Source organism: Mytilus galloprovincialis, chromosome 10 (assembly GCF_965363235.1).
Source record: "Mytilus galloprovincialis chromosome 10, xbMytGall1.hap1.1, whole genome shotgun sequence".
NCBI classification, from domain to species: Eukaryota; Metazoa; Mollusca; class Bivalvia; order Mytilida; family Mytilidae; genus Mytilus; species Mytilus galloprovincialis.
The window spans coordinates 52,050,580-52,072,215 of NC_134847.1; the positions used below are offsets into that span (position 1 = coordinate 52,050,580).

Consider the following 21,636-nt stretch of genomic DNA (forward strand, 5'->3'; position numbering starts at 1 on the left):
CTTAGAACTTCTATTATGATACCTACCATGTTATTTTCACTACACTTTGTTAACATGACTATGATGGACACACTTTGTTCCCATATCATCCTCCAAAAATCATTAGCTGTACCTGGTAATGGTCCCTGGCTAGCTATAAACTCCTTACCATAGGTATAGCCCTACAAAAAAAATATTCTTATGTTAAGTAACAATTTAAGTATGAAATTTCAAAAGATAGTCTCAGAATTTACTACAACTCTTGTATGTTTTTTTTCCCTTCATTTATATGTTTCAGAGTTTAGTGTGATGTCCCTTTTCACTGAACTAGAAAACATTTTTGTTCAGGGGCCAGCTGAAGCCTCTTAAATAATTTCCCATTTTGTTTCTTTTGAAAATTTCCCATTTTGTTTTCCTTTCAATAGTTTTACATTTTGTTATACTTTTTATAGCTTACATTACACATTATGGATTTTGCTCATTGTTAAAGGCCATACTACATATAGTTGTCCTAGTTGTTTTTATAAGGATTTATACAAACAGTTTATGCTGTTAAACTATAAGCTCCAAACATTTCATTTATTCTGTAGCTTTCTAAACAGACAAGACAACTAAAGAAAAGTATATTTCAAAGAAAAAGCACATTAATAACACTTCGAAAAAACAAATATAAAACAAGAATATGTCCCTTGTACATGGATGCCCCACTAGCACTCTCATTTTCTATGTTCAGTGGACTGCAAAACTGGGGTAAAAACTCTATTTTGGCATTAAAATCATAATGATTATATCATAGGGAATATGTGTATTAAGTTTCAAGTTGATTGAACTTCAACTTCATCAAAAACTACCTTGACTGGAAACATTTACATGAAGTGGGACGGACGGAAGAAAGAATGGATGCACAGACCAAAAAACATTATAAATTTAAATATGTACAACTTACAGGTATATAATTAGCATTAATATAATCTGACGAATCTTCCTCGTCTACCATTGGAGCTAAGATTACCCTGCTGTGGTCATCTGAAAATATAAGTATACATAAACTGCTTGACTAATACTAAAATTGTATTCATAATAATTATCATTTACTCTTTTTCACCATTGTTATATCTACTGTGGATTCAATAATATTTGTTGAATACCAATTTTCATGTATTATTTTATGGGTACAAGGGAATTACAAATTTTCAAAAGGAATATATGCAGACTTTGTCAAAACAACAAAATTAAGTTTTCCTCAAACCACGAAAATTGGTACCCACAAAATAAATGAATCCACAGTGTGTGAAAAGAGTTAATTATTTTAAAACAAGGTTTCCTGGAACTATAATTTCAAATTTTGGTTTTTTTTTTCATTGGTTTTAATTCCAGAAAACTGCATACCTAATTTTCAAGAAGGAATTCCAGTATGCAGAGGCCATTATATTTATAGTCCTTGAGAAATACTTACAAGGTAATATATTGGTGTATCTATTCTTTGGCTTGTTTTCGTCAAGGTTAGCAGAATTAGTTGTGTGTCTTGGACTCAACTGCTTTAAATCCTGTAAGATAAAGACCTCAATTAAATTGATGCAAGGTTATCTTACTTTCAGTTATAAGACAATACATCCTATATACTTTAGACAGTCTAATCTTATTGTCTTGAACTCCCCTTACGTGAAATCATGCAAGAGTCAAATTATTCATGCTGTCACAACATTGAAATAGACGAAATAGACATTACTTTATATAAATTTGCATTGTTTGAGTCAAATCTTGCCTGACTCATACTAAATACACAACTCCAATAGTTTAATATAAACAATGTATATTTTGTCTTATATATATGTAGAAATTTTCCATATTTGTCAAAAATTGTCATGGGATTAAATGCTTATTGACAATATGCCTGTAACCCGGTAAACAACATTTTTGTATATTTATTACTTAATTGTATGGTTAGATTTCTCTACCATCTACCTTTTCTATGCTCAAATAAATACAATTTGTCTTTAACATCAAAGAGATTGTCTGAAATATTATGCCAAGAGAGGTGATGAATTGTTTAGTGTAACTTTTTGTTACGCTTTGGTCAGAATAAAACAAATAGTGTAGACTAAGAAAAGTACAAAAATACAGTATTTAAACAGTGTTTCAAAAGAAATGAATTATATCAACGTACAAAGCAGGATTAGTTAAACAAAATGCAGAAATCTATATATGCAATTGCAAACAATTTGTGAAGGAAAATCAGTACTAAAATTATATTAGTGTGAGTTTTTATAATTAAAAACCCAGTATCGTCTAATTTTCACATTAATAAAATAATCACAAAAAAATTATGAATTTGCAGTACTATTAAATAAGCAGCTGCATCATGAGTGCATAATAAGCTTGTCGCTTTTTCAAAGAATAAAGTTCAATAACTTCTCAATGTCATTTCAGAAATTCATAAAAAAAAGTAAAGGGAGGTTATATAAATTGATATAATCCAGTCACCAAAGTTTCATAATAACTGCTGAAAAGCACTTTAAAGATATTGTCAGAAAACTGGAAAATCCCCCTTTTAAATGACTAATACCCCATAACTTGGAAACATAAACCTTAAATTTATAAAAGTCGAAAGGGACCTCATGTTATCAGATATAAACAATTCATCAAAGTTTCTTAAAAATTGGTGAAATTGTTTTTGAGTTACTGTCTGAAAACTGGATAAATTCCCCCTTTTCAGTGAAAAATAAAACATAAAATCTAAAATTTATAAAAAAACAAAAGGGAGCTCATATTAATAGATATAAACAATTCACCAAATTGTCATGCAAATTGGTTAAAGCATTTTAGAGTTACTGTCTTCTGACATGTTGATGACGGACGGAGAGATGGACAATGGTATACCATAATACGTCCCAAAAACCGGCAGATAAAAATATAAAATTTTTTTGACTTACTTCATACTCTCCAATGAAGAGTCTGTTGTCGTCTGCATGGTACTTTCTCAGGAAGTCACGGATGGCACTCAATACAATAGGTCTGAAACAAAACAATTAAAAAATTACAAAGCAATCATTGATTGATCAAGTCAGTGAAATAAATTATAAAAAAAATCATTACTAACCTACCCAATTTTTCCAACAATGTAACAAGAACCTAATTTTTTATTCTATTTAGCCTAAGTAATGTCTTAAAATATTTAGGATTTTCATTTAAGTCACATGTATACTGTATATTTCATAACCATTCAACCTAGCTGCGGGATTAAAACTCAAACCTGAAAATCAAATGCTTTTTTACTAAATAAAATGAACATTTATGTTTTCTTACCATTTTCAAGGGCAACAACTCATGAACAGTTTGAAAGTTGCAATTTAGCCATATTTCATTATAATTATTTCTCATACAAAAAAAGGATATTGAGTGTTAAAGAAAATGTATCATAAAACATGCATTAAATAAAAGAAACAAAGGCAGCAGATGCATGCGTTTCTGAAGCAAACTTTCCATTTCAGCAAAAAGACCAAAATTTTAAATCTAGAAATACCTATATAAAAACTAGGACATGAAATGCCCAAATGCTCTCATGAAGGTAAAAAGAATCAATGTGCTTGCAAGCACTGAAGGATAACGATTGCTTTAATTTATCAGTGGGAAGTAAAATTTAACATTGCATTCTATAAAGCATTGGTTGTAGTTGATTTTACTATTATGGTCAAAGAAAGAGTACTCCAATTTTAAAGTTGAAAATGACAACATTGATATTTTTAAAACAGATATTAAATTCCTGTACCTTGCACAAATTATGTAATATTTGTGTTAAGTATACCATCATTTTGTAACATGAATATCTGATTATATATTTCATTGATAAACTTCAGGAGAGTTCATGGATAGGATGTATAGAATTTTATGATCAATGCACTATATTTTGTTTATATACTGCAGCTGTGCTATTTGAGCAGTCAAATTGCATTGACCGTATATTCATATGTCATATACAGTCACTGACCGTATATCACCTTGTTTATGACGTTGACAATGTGTTTCCGTAGAGTTTTATTTATGACGTCAATGAAACATACAGGTTCGCGGCAATTTTACGTTGTCAGCTCACAATTAAAGAATGACGGTTTTTACCCTAAATACTTCATTTTGAACAGTTATAAGAGTTGCAGTATATAAAGAATAACCATACATTGTCTCGAAATATCAATCTGTTATTTGTACTCGGCTTGAAACAGGTAGAAATGCTCGGCACAGCCTCGCTTTCTACCTGTTTCTAAGCCTTGTACAAATAACATTGATATTTCGAGACAATGTATGGTTATTCTATATATATCAAAAGTTGAGATGAACCATGGAAGATGTATATATATAAAGTCAGGACCATTAGGGTTTGATTGGATTTCCTTTAAATAAATGATGATGCCTGTTACTTCTGTTATTTATTTAGTTCAACAAGTTTTCAATATCTCATTTCCTTTAAATAAATGATGATGCCTGTTACTTCTGTTATTTTTTTAGTTCAACAAGTTTTCAATATCTTTTGTTAACTTTTATTCATTGATGTTCACTTAGGTAACAATCTGAAGAAAGGCATGTTACCTAACAGTGACACATTATTCTGACACAGTGGGCCAACCAGTTTTGGTTGTTACTCCTAAATTTGGGTTTTCTACTTAATGAAGAAAGCTGTGCAAACCAATATCAAGTCTTGGTTTTGCACAGGGGTTCAAACCAATGACCTCCACACTCAAAGTGAGCAAGAACACTGAAATCCAGTAAAAGTATAAAAAAACCAAGGTGACATACTATAGATATGTAGATTATATAAAAACTCATTTCATATTCCAAAATCAAAGATTTTTATCCTTGAATAAAAATATTTAAATATTACCTGATTTTTTCATGACAACTATAGCTGTATAAATCAATTAAATCTCCCTTTTGCATTACAAAATTGTGAAAAAATAATCAAGTTTTTCCACACCATCCCTAACATTATTTATCTGCCTAATTCTGATTATAAAACTTTCCTTGTTTTATCAATTTCAGAGTTATTAATTCAAAAATATTTTAAATTGAGGAAATACTAGTGTGACTCATCACTTGATTGAAATAACTGAAAGTGAAGTAGTCATGTGTGTGATACATGTACTAAAGAGGAAGCGAGACTTTAAATTTCACAAGATAATGCCCTTCAGTCAAGAACACTAGATATTGGAATTGAAACTTTAATATTTTGTTAACTTTTGAATTGAAACTCATATTTTTAATTATATTTTTCCTATGATAAATTAAATCACCACCAAAATAAACAAAAAATCTGTATTAACATGTTTCCATTTAAACAACAGTAAGTTATTGATCAATGAAGGACCCTGTATGGATCAAGGATTGGAGTGAATCAAGAACCAGGGTAAATCAAGGATCGTAGTGGATCAAAGACTGGGCTGTATCAAGGACTGGGGTGGAAAAAGGACCAGGGCAGATCAAGGTTTTCAAAGAAACTTCTGAAAGAGGAGTAATTGTCTGCAATGGTAAGATTAGCACAGAGTGTAGCAAGACAAACTTTTTTTGCAATTATTTTCCATAAAGGGTTATATTTTATATATAACGATATAAAAATAAATGGGGAATATGTCCATGGGACACAAATGATGCCCGGGCCTGCATATCATATAAAGCTATAAAGGGGCATAACTCTAGAACAATAAAAGTGATGCTACCCAAATTTGTACTTGATCTGAGTTATGTGGTTATAAGCATTGTGTAACATAACATTTCGTTGAGGCAAACAAAAGTTGGAGAACATATGCAGGAGCGAAAAATTCAGCAATTTTTCCATTTGTAAAGGGACATAACTCTAGAAAGGTAAAAGTCACACTACCAAAATGTAAACTTGATCTGTATTTTGTGGTAATTAGCATTGTGTATAAGCTCATAATTATAACATTTAATTGAGGCAAACTAAAGTTAGAAAAGGGAAACAAAAGTTCAATCAATTTTTCCATTTGTAAAGGGCATAACTCTGGAATGGTTAAAGAAACACCACCAAAATTCAAACCTGATCTTTATTATGTGGGAATAAGCATTGTTCATAAGTTTCATATTGGTATGGTTGAGGCATACTAAAGTTGCAGAACAGAATGAAAAAATTCACCAGTTTTCCCATTTGTATAGCGGCATAACTCTAGAACAGTAAAAGTCACACCACCAAAATTCAAGCTTGATCTGTATTTTGTGGTAATTAGCATTGTGTATAAGTTCCATAACATTTGATAGAGGCAAACTAAAGTTAGAGAACGGAAACGATAAATTCAGCCATTTTTCCATTTGTAAAGGGACATAATTCTAGAACAGTTATTGTGACAACACCAACACTCTTACTTGATCTATTATTGTGGTAATGAGCATTGCATTTAAGATTCATAACATTTGGTTGTGGTAAACTAAAGTTAGAGAATGGAAACCAACTTTGGGACATACGGGACGTACATACATACACTGACACACAAGAGTAAAACTTAATGCCCCCTTCATTATGGCAGGGGGCATAAAAAACATACCTTAATCTGTTAATGAAAGACTATACTGTGGATTCATTTATTTTCGTGGGTATCAGTTTTCGTGGATAGAGAAAAAAAGACGTTTCGTGGTATACGTAAATTCGTGGATCGCTGATTACAACAACAAAAATTAGATACGTAATTCGTGGATTTCTTTTTGATTTAGGAGATCATATAACCTCCTTGGTTTGATCAATAATAAAACAAAACAAAAAAGAAGGAATTCATTGAAAAAGCTCGTTTGGTCATTCTAGGTTAAAGTGTTCATTGATAACTTCGATTACAGTAATGGACAGAGACAACTAATTATTTGTTTGTTTTACAATTTATACATTCTTGGCTGAATTCTATAAGGCATTCAAAACTGTATGATTGAAAGCTCATTTCCCTAATCACGATATAATAAACAGTGATATAAGTATAAAGTGTGAAAATAAATTTTCCTGTCATAATCAATATTACCTACGGGCAATATCCCTGTACTTAATCCTATTGATGTTTAATCACTGGTAAACCAAACTATGACACTTTAGCACATACTTACAACTTCTCGTCCAATCAAATTGCTTGAATTTGCCTTCTAATTTTCATAGTACATACTTTTCCCGTGTACTAAGTAACTACGCATGAATGACTACAAGGGTAAGATTTCATTGTATTGTAATCAAGATATTAGAACAAAAATTGCTACTGGCTATTTTGAAATAAATGATGTGTTCAAAATTTAACTAAATAGTTTGTAATTAGTTTTCAAACAAATTTTTAACATCCTACTAGTCAATCTTTTGATCTAAATTTTGTTTTGACAATTAAAAAAGTTTCTTTCATTTAAATAAAGAGTAATAATAACCGAGACGTAATTAACAACTTGCAGTTATTTTCCATGAACAGTTTTAATCAATTTTAAAAAGTAAATTATCACTGATATTAAGATATATTTATTATAGATTTAATTAAAATACTTGTATCTCCTTTCAATAAAAAAACCATGTGTTATGTTACAATGTTTATCGCTAGTCAACACTATACTTGAACTGCATAACATAACCGGAAATAAACATCCGACTCAATACACATTTCTCAGGATTATTCTTCGTTGAATTCTTAAATTCGTGGTTTGCTGGTACCCACGAAATACACGAAAATTGGTATACCACGAATAAAAATGAATCCACAGTAATATTAATTAAGCCTGCATGATGAAGCCTTGAAATATCTTTTACTAAATTTTTTAAAGCCAGAAATGTAAAAATCCAACAATTTTATGTCATCTAGTCATCTACATTTCATAAATTAAAAGTATATATACTTCGTCTCAAATTCAGCCCAAAAATATTAGATCTGCAATTATTTTCCCCCAATGAAAATGAGACAAGGACACCTGACAAATACCACAGGTAAATTTCTTATATTAAGGCATCTGTCATAATACAAGATATGAATTATCCAGATTATCTAGCTTCTGAAACATAATGATTTTACAATTTGTGTAAGATGTATATACAGATACTGCTTGATAAGCCTCAGATTAAATGTGGGTTATTTAACAAACTCAAATCTGAATCCATGTCAATGAAGTGTAAACATAATGAAGTTAGATTGGGAATCTTTTTGGGGGAAAGTTGCTTTACTGCAAAACATGCAAATTAACCACACGTAATATTATTATAGCATCTGCAATGTGAACACAGACGTAAAAACTAAAGCCTTTTAACCATGAAATATTGGTCATTGCACTAGAACTTCATATTTTTGATCAGTCATTCTTCAGAAAATCATCCTGCACAATGCACATACCAAATTATATTGTTGTATGACGATAAACTTAAGAGAAACATGCAATTTTAGATAACAGACGTAGATACCAGAGTCCACAAAAAGATTTAGAGATTTAGAATAGATTGTACCCTACAAGCCATTGCATATCTAGTCAAAGAATGTATGTTGACTATAACAACTGGATGATTGCCCAATTTTACAATTTTTATCCCCAAAAATGCACCCATTGAGTCTTTTTTGATTTTTTAAAATTGCATCGCAAAATTATAACAGTTAATAAAGGCTGCATAGCAGTGAATTTCCTGATGTATGCATGCAGGGGTAGAATAATCAACTAAAACTACCAAAAAAAATGTAGAAAAATACAAATTTAACAATAAATGCATGTTTGTTTGTTACCTCATAAGGTATTGCAGATTTCTTTCCAATTTGGTAGATCATTTCACTGCTGAATTTATTTTGGTCAAAATTGGACCTAGCAGATATAAACTGTTATAACCCTAATATTACCACGTGAAAGCCTAGTCAATAAAATATCATCAATTGGAACAAGCTTGGAAATCACCTATCTCAATAGCATTAGCTATCTGCAAATTGGCTCTCTTGTATTTTATAGAGAGCACCTATCCAAATTCTGGACTTGAGACAGATTTTAATTGTATGGAGTTCCTAAGTTGGAGGGTCAACCATGAGGAGGGACTGAATTATTTGGGTAAATTGCATTACATTAAATTTAGACTGAAAATTAGCATACATACATAGCTAGTGATCAGAAGGCAAATAAAAGAAAAAATAAATGAGTTTATTGCCTGATCAGGATAGAGTGCATTTTAAAAGAACCAAAACCAACAAAATAAATTACCAATATAACTATTTCAGTCCCCCCCTTCCCTGAAAAAAATGCCTTCGAAGCAACCTTTAGAAACATATCCTGTCATTTTTGTGACTTATTAGGATTAAAAAGGTTTTAAGAATAGAAAATAATCCAACAAGCAATATAATTTCAGAAAAAAGTAAAAGTAAGACATCAACAAATTCTGGTGTATAAATAAAGCTTATGTAGCACAAAAGAGAATAGATTGATACATGCCTTTTCATACTCTCGTTATTCAACCTAGAAAAAGGGATCAAAAGTTATCATCTTTTACTAAATTTTCAGTTTTAAAGATTTGTTAAACAGTGTTTGTTAACAGTGAATAATGTTAAAATTAAAGTAGAAATTTTGAATCAATTTTAAATGTTCTCACCTTTTTCGTACTCTTGACCTTACTTTTAATGGGGCATGACTAAAACATGAATCTAAAATTATTTGTGTGAAAACACTGAGGCCAGAATTATTTCCGCCTTTCTTTTCTAGAACCTGTTCAAATGTTTAAAAACTCATAATGGGTTCCACCAAATACTGTGTCTCTTCTGTAATTGATGAAGTCGGTGTGAAAATGTAATGTTTACAGAATATCTTCTGTCCAAATTTCATAACAATACATTAAGGATGAAAAATTTAGGAAGAGTTGATAACAAAAAATCTTTTCTTTCATAAATTTCACTGATTTTGCGTGCTTTCTATACAATTGTTCACAGATTTGAAAGAATTTAATCAGTATAAATTCATTTTTTTTTTAATTTTCAGTTCAACTCATCCAAAGTTGTGTGCATATTTGACCATAATCTGTGACATAGGCCAACTAGAATTTAAGTCCATTTATCAGTAAAATAAAACAAACAAAAATAAATAATATCAAAATTTTGCCTAGGATTTACTGTCTTTGGTCACAAAAAAGCTTCTGTCCAAATTTCATATAATTCCATAAAGGTTTAACAAAGAATTGATGTCTAAAAAAAACTTTAACCACAAACTAAATGTTGATGACACCTCCAACAACAGATTCCAGGATGTCTCGCTTTCACTAAAATGTCACAGGCTATAAGACAAAAGGACATTTGTTTTGTGTAAACTTTATAAACTTGAGGGTTGCACATGTATAGGGATATAACTGATGCTATTGCAATAATATTAAGAAAATAAAATCTCAAAATTACATTTGAAACAAAGTTAACATTTTCACCAGAATGCAAGATACCTCCATACCTCAGTCCTTTACATAATGTAAATATATGCAACAGACAGACAATTAGACATCATTGAGATGGGAGCCATCTCTGTGGGCAACAACCTTGAATAACAAATTGTATCTTAACTATAGAAAATAGGGTTGTCAACTGAAATCATTGTTTTTTACCTTGACCTTTGAAGTTGTATATACATTATGACACACACTTTGGTGTTGGTTAATATACATGTCAAGTATAAAGTATGACATTATAAAGGTTCTCAAGATGTAGAGCAAACAAGATCTTAACCATAGGACATGGGGTTGTTAACTGAAACCAAAGTTTTTGACCTTGACCTTTGAAGTTGTACCGGTACATACATTATGACACAAACTCTGGCGTTGGTTAATATATATGTCAAGTATTGAGTATGAAATTATGACGGTGCTCTAGATATAGAGCAGACACAATTTGTTAAGGACGAACAGACTGATTACTATAGGTCACCCACAATTCAACAGGGCCCTATAAATTAATTGCAATCACCTCGATCTGGCTTTAGCAGCCAGTTAATCTTAAGAATAGATTGTGTTCACCTAAAAATTGAATTATATTGTTGTCTATAGGAAAATTGGTGCATTTGCTTGTATAATGACTATTGGAGTAAAGTATTTACCTGTACCTTTCTGGTGGTGGTTGCAAAGGTTCAAATTCTCCAGATGGTTGTCGTCCTCTAAAACTGGGCAGATACTCTTTTACACGTCTAAAATGTATTCATATGTATAAGTAAAAAAACATTTATGTGAGTAAAGAATTCGCACATATTCCATGTTTAACCATTGTAACAACAATAAGTGGCATAAGAAATTATTGCGAGGTGTTTATCATTGCCAAAAATGTGACAGAGTTGTAAACGCAATAATTTAAACTTCCATTTTAAAATGTTTTCAATGAATTCTCAAAATCGTAAAAATTTAAATCGCATTTTAAAATGGCAAAATTGAAAAAATAAATGTCTGAATTTACAGTATAAGGAAATATCAGTAAACTTTTAATGAAAAGATATTCCTATACTGCTTTAATCAAATGTAATACAATGCCGGAGCCTGCTGTTCAGTGTTTGTCATTTGTTAGTGTTGTTTCTCGATTCTTGTTTTTTTTATATAAATTAGACCACTGATTTTCCTGTTTTTATTGTTTTACACTAGTCATTTTGGGGCCAATTATAGCTTGCTGTTCAGTGTGAACCAAGGCTCTGTGTTAAAGGCTGTACTTTGACCTATCATTGTTAACTTAATATACATTGTGAGTTGAATTGAGAGTGGTTACATTGGCACTCATACCACACACTCTTAGTTGTATACACAAACTATGAGCACCAACACAATTTTCTGCACTATACACACTGCCACTCAATTTTACTATTTTTTTAAAATGTAAGTGATAGCAAAATTTTAATTGGAAAAGTTAATTTTAATCACTGATCAGTTTACCAAAAGATAAATCATATAAATTAGATAACAATCATCTCCCTTAATAAATATAAATACTGTAAATTCAGAAATTATTCACAGGTTTTTATAAAGTGATACCAAACACCTTGACTAAAATTATTATCTTGCTCGTTTATTTTTCATAAATTTATACAAAATAATTATTATAATAATTTGACAAAAATATAATAAATATTACAAAATTTGAACGATCATTGATAAGCTTTATATTTCCTCAACAACAAAACATCATCATTTAAATGTTCAGCTGATTATTACAGAGTTATCTCCCTGTAAAGTTATGTACCACCTTAAAATTATGAGAATAATACTACTGGGTAAGTTTTGCAATCATAAGAACTTACATTCTGATACCCTGATACATATATATATATATTTATACAGATTTTCCTGAAATTGCCTTCATTAATCTCACAATTTTGTTCATTCTTCAAATATGCATCGGAACTAAACACATTTACTTCTAAAAAAACAGTTGTTGGCATGACACGGGTTATGTTCTTCTCATATATTTTATGATAGTATGATACTAAACCCCTAACGGGAGGGATTGTACCTGATATTCATATGATGAAGACATAATCTTTCAATCAGTTTAATTGAGGTCTGGAGCTGGCATGTCAGTTAACTGCTAGTAGTCTGTTGTTATTTATGTATTATTGTCATTTTATTTATTTTCTTTTGTTACATCTTTTGACATCAGACTCGGACTTCTCTTGAACTGAATTTTAATGTGCGTATTGTTATTCTTTTACTTTTCTACATTGGCTAGAGGTATAGGGGGAGGGTTGAGATCTCATAAACATGTTTAACCCCGCCGCAATTTTGCGCCTGTCCCAAGTCAGGAGCCTCTGGCCTTTGTTAGTCTTGTATGATTTTAAATTTTAGTTTCTTGTGTATAATTCGGAGTTTAGTATGACGTCCATTATCACTGTACTATTATGCATATTTTAGGGGCCAGCTGAAGGACACCTACGGGTGCGGGAATTCTCGCTACATTGAAGACCCATTGGTTGCCTTCGGCTGTTGTTTGCTCTATGGTCGGGTGGTTGTCGCTTTGACATATTCACCATTTCCTTTCTCAATTTTATACAATAATTTCTAAATATAAAGTATTCTAATTAACTTAATTACTTATCAAGGCGAGGTATAAGGATTTTCATATTATGGAATCTGAATGGGGGAAAAAACTATCCAAATTGGATAAATTTGTAAGAGTCCTTATATGTATTACTGAAAATTAAGGAATTATTGCATGCATTTATTACTGCAATTTTTTTCATTTTAGACTAAAATGCGATTTTATTTTTTGCGATATTGAATATCCTGTTTAGTTCAAATAAAAAAATTGAATGCATGTTTAAATTGTTGCGATTATCAATGATTATAACCTGGTAGCATTTTCGCAACAAAAAAAAATATCGCAAATATTTCTTATTTTACAGAGATATAATTTGTAGATCTCTATATAGCTATGACTTATGTTGGCATGCTTCAACTTCCATTCTTATACTTACTCCCAATTACGATGGACCATGAAGCCAATAATTCCAATAACAGCTATTAACAGTAGTACACAGATTATTATACCGGCTATTTCTCCACCTGTCAGAGGATCGTCTGTAAAACAAACAAGCACAAATTAACTTCAACGGGTTACAGAGAGAAATGTCAAAATGATGTCAAATATCTTTTTGAAATATTACTAATAGTAAAAGTAAAACTGAATCAATTTAAAGATAAATGCCTTATAAAAAGTTTCCTGGACATTCACCCCTAATCCTTCTTTTAAAATTTAGGAATGTTCAACAATAGTTATTGCACTCAAGCAACTTATCCCTTCCCAAATTAAGGATAATCAATTCAGATTTGCAACGGCTAAACTCCTTTAAATTTTAAATTATACATAAAAAAATACATTTAAATTTCAAAATAAAAATAATTGATAACAAGCCAAAATCAAAATTTTGAAAAAGACCTTAATTTCTTTTTTATGAACCAACATAACCAAGGAATGTTATAATTTACAAGTTACAAATACATTTCACTTATAGCAAATACAGAAGGGAAAAAACTCTATACTGTTTCAGTCAAATTAAACAAAACATCCTGAGGATATAACGAACATTTCAGAAAAATACATGTGTCGGTTTCCTCTACGGTTGCTAAATATTGGGTTAAGGGTTGTCTAAACAGTTTCTTCATGAAAAATTTGTTGAAAATTGGAAAGCACAAATATTTAACTCATTTAAGTGTATCAATTATAGAAATTATAAGACTGAATTTGGTTTTGAGAAATATCTTTCTGTTCTCCCACCTGATTTGATATATAATATTATTAAATTTAAAGATGTGGAAGTCACAAGTTGCCAACTGATCACAAATTCTTTCAGATCTATCAATATAAAAAAATCTACTAGTTCAAATTTCAAAGTTTCAAAAGGGTATAAACTGTTAGATATCATACACCAAATATCAAAGAGACATCTTGCAAAACAACCAAAAAGCAAAGGGAAAAAAATTAAGCTAAAGTAGAAAAAAAATACATATCAGAACAAAAGAATAGGTCTTTCCATGGAAAAGTTGAAAGACCTAAAACAATTATATTCTTGTGTCAATTTCCCACAGTAAACTTAATATTATAAACAGAAAAAAGTCTCTGTCAGTACAGTGACCATTAGTTGCTATTATTATTCATTCTCTTAGGAAGTTAGGCAGTCATACCACATCTCCTTATCTTTTGACTTTTGTATTGTTTATTTATAATATTTGTTTGTTTGTACTTTTTTTGTTTATAAATGCAAAATATTAAGCATCATTACTCACAACATTCAAAAGTTTTCACAATTTGAGTCACAGCCACACTTTCTACATTACCACTTCCAGATCTCACTGAAGATATCTTTAAAAGAAATAATGTGTATCAACTTAAACATAAAATAAATTGCTTCGCTTAGTGCAGCTGGATACGACTGCAGAGGTCCAATCCTGAACAGTTGGGGCAAAAATAGACACAATTTTGGGCTTGATACAAGTCTGAATTTGGATTGTAATTTAATATTTAAGACATAATAGGTTTCTGACATAGAATAACTGTAGTCAAAAACTGAGAATTGTTTATGATTTGAATTTTTATTCAATTTTTTGCTTTTGTGCAATACACTATGCTGTTGCACATTGACCCCCACCCCCCCCCCCCCCCCCCCCCCCCCCCCCCCCCTAAAAAAGTCTTTTACAGCCCGTTTTTTTTTTATTTGTCAGCTATCTTACCCAACAACTTTTATATATCGTATGGGATCATAATAAAATTCATTTTACTGTATAATGAGTTGAATCATGATTCCATACAATATATAAAAATTGTTGAGTAAGATTGCTGACAAATAAAAAATACATTGTGTATGAAGTAATAATATAACATCTACACCACTTAAAAACTTGTGTCTTATGTCTATCTCTAGATTGCCTTCTTAGACAAGGTAACACTATGACTATTGAAGTTATATTTTAATATAGCGGATGTGGTCGAGTGGTCTATAGCGCTGGACATGAGGCTAAATGATTGGTGCTGTAGTGTATTAAAGGTGTGATTTCAAATCCCGCTGAGGGACGGGCAAAAATTTGTCAGCAGAAAATCTAGCTCTAACACTGTTGGGTGTAATTTTCAGACTTATATATATGTTTCAATATACTTCTTCACTTTTTTGGTCTTTTGGAAAATGTTGTTTGTGCTGTATTTAGACCCTTCTACAACGAAATTTGTTTTACATGCACACGTATAAAAATTGCGGTTTTTATCCAACTTAATCATAGGTTTGAACGTAGTTTTCAATTTAGACTCGTATATATATATATATATATATATATATGAAAGTAGTTTTCAATTAAGACTTGTATATATATATGATTTGGTGTCACGATATCACAGTAGCATAGGTTCGAATCCCGGAGAGGGAAGAACAAAAAATTTGCGAAAGCAAATTTACAGATCTAACATTGTTGGGTTGATGTTTAGACAAGTTGTATATACATAATGTACACAGCCATGTATCACCATCATTGATGGCGATCCGATGGATAAATCTGTTGTAGAGTTGTCACTGACTCAGACGTACTTATAAATATAATTATTTTCTGTGACTGTATCTTACATTAATTTGTAGGATTCTTTACTATAGATAATTGAGCTGATCTGTAACAATAACATCTCCATGCCTTATATATCATGTACTGTAGTACGCCGCTAGATTAAAACTGACGAGGAAAGGTAACACTGGGCCACTGAAAGCTTTATTTTTGTAGAGCCCAGGTGGTCGTGTGGTCTAGCGAGACGGCTGCAGTGCAGGCGATTTGGTGTCAAGATATCACAGTAGCATGGGTTCGAATCCCGGTGAGGGAAGAACAAAAAATTTGCGAAAGCAAATTTACAGATCTAACATTGTTGGGTTGATGTTTAGACGAGTTGTATATATATATATATGTGTGTGTTGATACATTTGGTTTCATCATTTATCCTTTCTTTTCATATTTCTTCTTTAATTTGGTTAACTATTTTTACCTTAATGTTGATATCCCTCTCTTTTTCCAATGTATATGTTTTGGAGAACCGTGTTTTCTTTGGATTGTATGGTTCAGACTTCTTGACTTTGTAATACTGGAACAAAATATATATTTATCTATGATTCAATTATTTATCATTAAATAAAACCTTAAGCCTCGGTCACACCTTAACTTAGCTTATATGTATTAGAATGTTATGATCAGTGTACTAATTTTTGTGTTTATTAAAAGTTAAAGTGATCAACCTTAGAAGATATGATATCAAGTCAGTACCATCAGGTTTTGATTGCATTTCATTTAATCTTTAACAAACATCTGCAAAAAATAGCAGTTTGGTTCAAAACCCAGTATTACGATCCAGTTTATCAACCAGAAATCTCTTTTCTGTTGTGTTTTTAGAATCTTTGATTTTGACCCAGGAGTTGAGGCCATTCAAAATAAAGTATTGGATTCTCAGACAATCCTTTCTAAAATTAATATTGATGAAGGAGACAGGGTATTAAAATTTAATCATTCTTATTTTGTTGATATTGACCAGCATCTTTCAAAAGTCTATATGTTTTCATGTGAAAGAATAGGATACCAAAGGGGGATTAAACTTGAGGCTAGCAATGTGTATGGATAAGCTGATATGCAGATTTTTTAAAGTTATTTCAAAGTCTCGTTATGTGCTGTGAGTGAATTTATTCTCTGTTTAATAAGTTAGTTAAAGTGTTATAAGCCTAGGCAGTTGTACAAACATTATAACACACCCTCTAGTGTTGGTAATATACATGTCAAGTTTTATCTTTGAAATCACAACGGTTCCCCTAGATATGGACAGCTGTATGCTTGATATGTACCATAATTAAGGACATGGGGTTGTCAAATGAAAACAAAGTTTTTGACCTTGACAATTGACCTAGGAAGTTGTTCATACATTTGACACACACCCTGGTGTTGGTTAATATACATGTCAAGTATAAACTTTGAAATAACAGTTCTGGAGATATCAAGTGGACACGATCTTTACCATATAATGACATGTGGTTGTCAATTGAAACCAAAGTTTTTTACCTTGAACTTTGACCTAGGAATTTGTAAAAACATTATGACACAGCCTCCAATGTTGGTTTAATAATATACATGTCAAGTTAAAAGTATGAAATTACAAGAGTCTCATGAGAGCCTGATATCGCTCATCTGTCTGTAATTCGCCGTTTCAGAATATAATGCATTCTTGGTAATATATTGAAATGCATACACCAAAATGTTGTGATTGGTTAAAAACGTTCTAAACAATTGAAATTCAACCAATGACTTAACATAATTTTCATTTTGGTGTACGAACAATGAGATTACCCATAGTCCTCTAGTTTCTGAAAAGGCAAATTAGTTGCAGGCATTTGAAATATTTGTAGATCTTATTTTGCTGAACAATTTGGTTATTTTCACTTTGTCTCTTTCTATAATTATATTCAAGATAATAAATAACCCAAAACTGTAAAATTTCCTATAAATCAACTATTTTTGGACAGTTATCCAACAACAAGTTGTCTGATGATAACTAAACAGCATGCAGGTAGATCTTAAACCTGTTTCTGAGATGAAAAACTTTATTTGATTCCTCTGTTTTACTTTTAGAAATTGCCATCATGTTTTCAAATGATTACATATCTGAATACAATCTATAAACAAGATACCCTAAGGAACATTCAATTAAAGCTTAAAAGTATTTGGCAAAGTAGTTCAACTTGGTTTTGATCATGTATAAAAAAGAAAATGTGGTATGATTGCCAATGAAACAACTCTCCACAAGAGACTAAAATGACATAGAAATTAACAACTGTAGGTAACCGCACAGCCTTCAACAATGAGCAAAGCCTATACCACATAGTCAGCTATAAAAAGACATGTAGTAGGTTCAGAAAAGATTTTTGTAAAAGTTGACAAAAACTACGGACGCCAAGTGATGAGAAAAGCTCACTTGAACCTTTGGGTCAGGTGAGCTAATAATTACAATATCAAAGTAAACACAACATGGTTTCAATATGGAGAAAATTTATAAGTAGTCTGCAAACATTTAATAAAAAAATAATTTCTGAACAACACAAATATAATGCACAACCAAGAATATGTGTGTTGCCTTTCTTAAAGTATACAATTTGTCACATTCTGATAGTATTTTGTTAGTACCGGGTACCTTGTTATTTCATTAGTGAGGTATATGCAATATAAAACTCACCTTATTTGGCTGAAAGTCAGAATAAATGTATGTTCTTAATAAAATAAGTTGCATGGAGTGTTCTCTCATTGGCACTCATACCACATCTTCTTATATCTAAGGCCAGGATTTTTTAATTTGTTGGTTTACAGATCCACCGACCCCATTTTGCCCATTTCCAGAATGAAAATAAAATTGACTTTTCATGCTTTTTTATGCCCTATCAAGTGCATTATCCCTGAAAAATAATTAAAATATTTTTTTTTTATGAAATGAATTAATCACTAACGAAATTGATAACACTTTCTGTAGTGAAAAAATAAAACCTCCAGTTTACGTTTCTAAAAATAGACAAATCAATTATAACTGACCTTAAAATGTCGTTTGGGCAAATAATTTTGCGAAACGAAACCTGTGTTTAAAACCAATTACACAATAAGTTTGTTTCCCATATTTGTCATCAGTCTGTAAGATGCATCATCTGATAGAAATAGACTTGTCCAAATGTGGACAGGTGGAAGACATCAAGTTAAAGTACTGAATATTAAATAATCATTTGGAATTTTTTGTTTCATAGATAATAAAAAATTATCGTCCATTTGGATAAAAAGCCGGAATGCATGACAACAGATTAACCCGATATTCTCGTTTTACCAGTGGACGAGTCTATTACGTTTTTGACACGTGTGTTTAAACTTATTTTCGTACAACATTTTTACATTTTTTTCTTAACAGTTTTCGTGCTTGAAGATCATTATTCACCAAGTTTTCTGGAATTGATTAAGAGCTACGGGAATCTGTTTTTCTTGTTTCTGAAATGACAATTTAATTTCGTCATTGTCCGTGCACCCCCCATCCCCTTTTTACGAGAATTTATTAGACAATGTCATGTGATGTTTATGACAGCTGAGCAATAAAATTTCATCGAACTAAAATTTAAGAAATGATGACAAAATAGCATAACAAACATATTGTTAGAAAGGTGAAATATATATTTATTTTGCATATTTTTCTGTTTTGAAAGATATTTTTTTTTTTCTTCTTTTTCCCGACCGACCGACCCGACTTTTTCATGGGGAAAATTCGTAAACCAACAAATTAAAAAACCCTGGCCGAAGATCAAATTTAGCAAAATTATTATTACATTTAACACAAGAAAAATAGGAATTGTCAAAAAAATGCCAGACAGTATATCAGACAACACCTTTACAATCAACTCCTCCAAAAAATAGATGTCAAACAGCTTTTGACACTTAATTTTTATCAAATGGCAAAAAAAAACAAATTCTTCTCATTCACTTCTTTTCATTAGTTAGGTTTTGAAATGGCCCCCCAAATGCCCATTGCCATTGAAACAGCAGATTACTATTGTCTGATAGCTGACTGCTATATAACACCAAGGAAGTAATATTCAATATTACTTCCATGATAACACTAACAGCAATCAATATAGATTTCTAATAAATCTGTCACTCAAATTATAATTGGGTGATTGCATAGGTACTATTTCTGTACTAAAAATTTGTAGTACTGGAAATCTACTTTTAAAATTCAGTACTATTTTGTTACTCTAAAATTATTGTAATACAAGTACAAATCAAGTACTGTAAATTACAAGTACCTAAATATTACAATAGTTTTAAAGTAAAGAAATAGTACTAAATATTAAAAGTAAATTTCCAGTACTGCATTTTTTTAGTACAGAAATAGTACCTATGCAAAAGTAGCTGTGTAGTGTATAAACCAAAATCAAACTTTATATATAGTTGATGCTTCCCAATATTTTTTCTTTCATTTGTAACATACTAATATAGATCTGCAACTTATCTTATCTTAATTTTGACTTTTTATACGCCTGTTTATGGGGCGTATTATGGTGTCCGTGCCTTTGTCCGTCCAACGTCAACATGTTGGACTTTTAACTCAAAAATGCTTCAACCAATTTGCATACAACTTGAGTGAATTGTTTATATCTATTGACGTGAGCTGCCTTTGATTTTTTATAAATTTTAGATTTTACATTTCCTAGTTATGGTATACAATTTGTTCAATCTTTCAAACACTGTAACTCTATTTTTTAATCTTTCAAGAACCATAACTCCTGAGCGGTAAAAGTGAAAATTGTGAAAATAAAACTTGACCTCCATTTTGTCATCAGTAAAAACATTTTAAAATTTGAAAAGCTTTGGTTGAATGGTTCATGAGTAAATGTGACGACATGACTGGAAACGCCATTTTTCAATCTTTCAAGAACCATAACTCCTGAACAGGAAAAGACAACATTGCCATTATTGAAATTTACCTCTATTTTGTCATGGTTAACAACATATTTAAATTTGAAAAAGTTTGGTTAAACGGTTCATGTATAAATGCACTGACATGGCTAAAAACACCATTTTTCAATCTTTCAAGAACCATAACTCCTGAACCGTAAAAGTAAAAATCAACATTATTGAACTTGACCTCCATTTAGTTGTCAGTAACAACATATTAAAACTTTAAAAGCATTGGTTGAACTGTTCATGAGTAAATGAATGGACAACATTTGGTTGCCTCCTGACTGCCAACTGTACATCCCAAAATCAAAAAAAGATATTTTCTTCGAAAATCTGGTTAAAAATCATTAAGTGTTGAAACTAATGCAATAAGGACGTAGGCAAATCTAAAATAAAGTCTCTGAATGTAGATTCATTTCTTTTCGTGGTTATTATTATTCTTGTGGATTGAAGAAACAAGTTTTTCTTTGGATGTTTGATTTCTTGGTCTTGACCAAATCTGCATACAATTTATCATATTGACATTTGTATTTCCTTGAATAATTCTTGTTTCACCTTTAAAGTAAAATATAATGAATCCACGGACCAATAATTCTTACATGATTTGCATATCTATAAATACTTGAATTGGATTGGTCAATTAGAATTTTTCTCTAAGTTTACACTTCGATAAACCATGTTTCCGAAACTACTTTTGTAATCTATTTACAACTACTAAATTGTCT

The 21,636-nt window shown here is 30.8% G+C and overlaps 1 protein-coding gene across 1 annotated transcript in view; it reads right to left on the reverse strand.

Moving 5' to 3' along the window:
• Positions 1-21,636, reverse strand: part of LOC143047800 (receptor-type tyrosine-protein phosphatase H-like) — a 92,865-nt gene that overhangs the window by 14,307 nt on the left and 56,922 nt on the right. The window contains exons 12-20 of the mRNA XM_076221062.1: positions 16,431-16,526; positions 14,699-14,774; positions 13,390-13,492; positions 11,035-11,121; positions 9,554-9,592; positions 2,913-2,994; positions 1,436-1,526; positions 926-1,005; positions 27-161 (exon numbers count right to left, since the gene is read on the reverse strand). Of these exons, the coding sequence (XP_076077177.1) occupies positions 27-161; positions 926-1,005; positions 1,436-1,526; positions 2,913-2,994; positions 9,554-9,592; positions 11,035-11,121; positions 13,390-13,492; positions 14,699-14,774; positions 16,431-16,526 (789 nt within the window). The remainder of the gene's footprint in view (positions 1-26; positions 162-925; positions 1,006-1,435; positions 1,527-2,912; positions 2,995-9,553; positions 9,593-11,034; positions 11,122-13,389; positions 13,493-14,698; positions 14,775-16,430; positions 16,527-21,636) is intronic.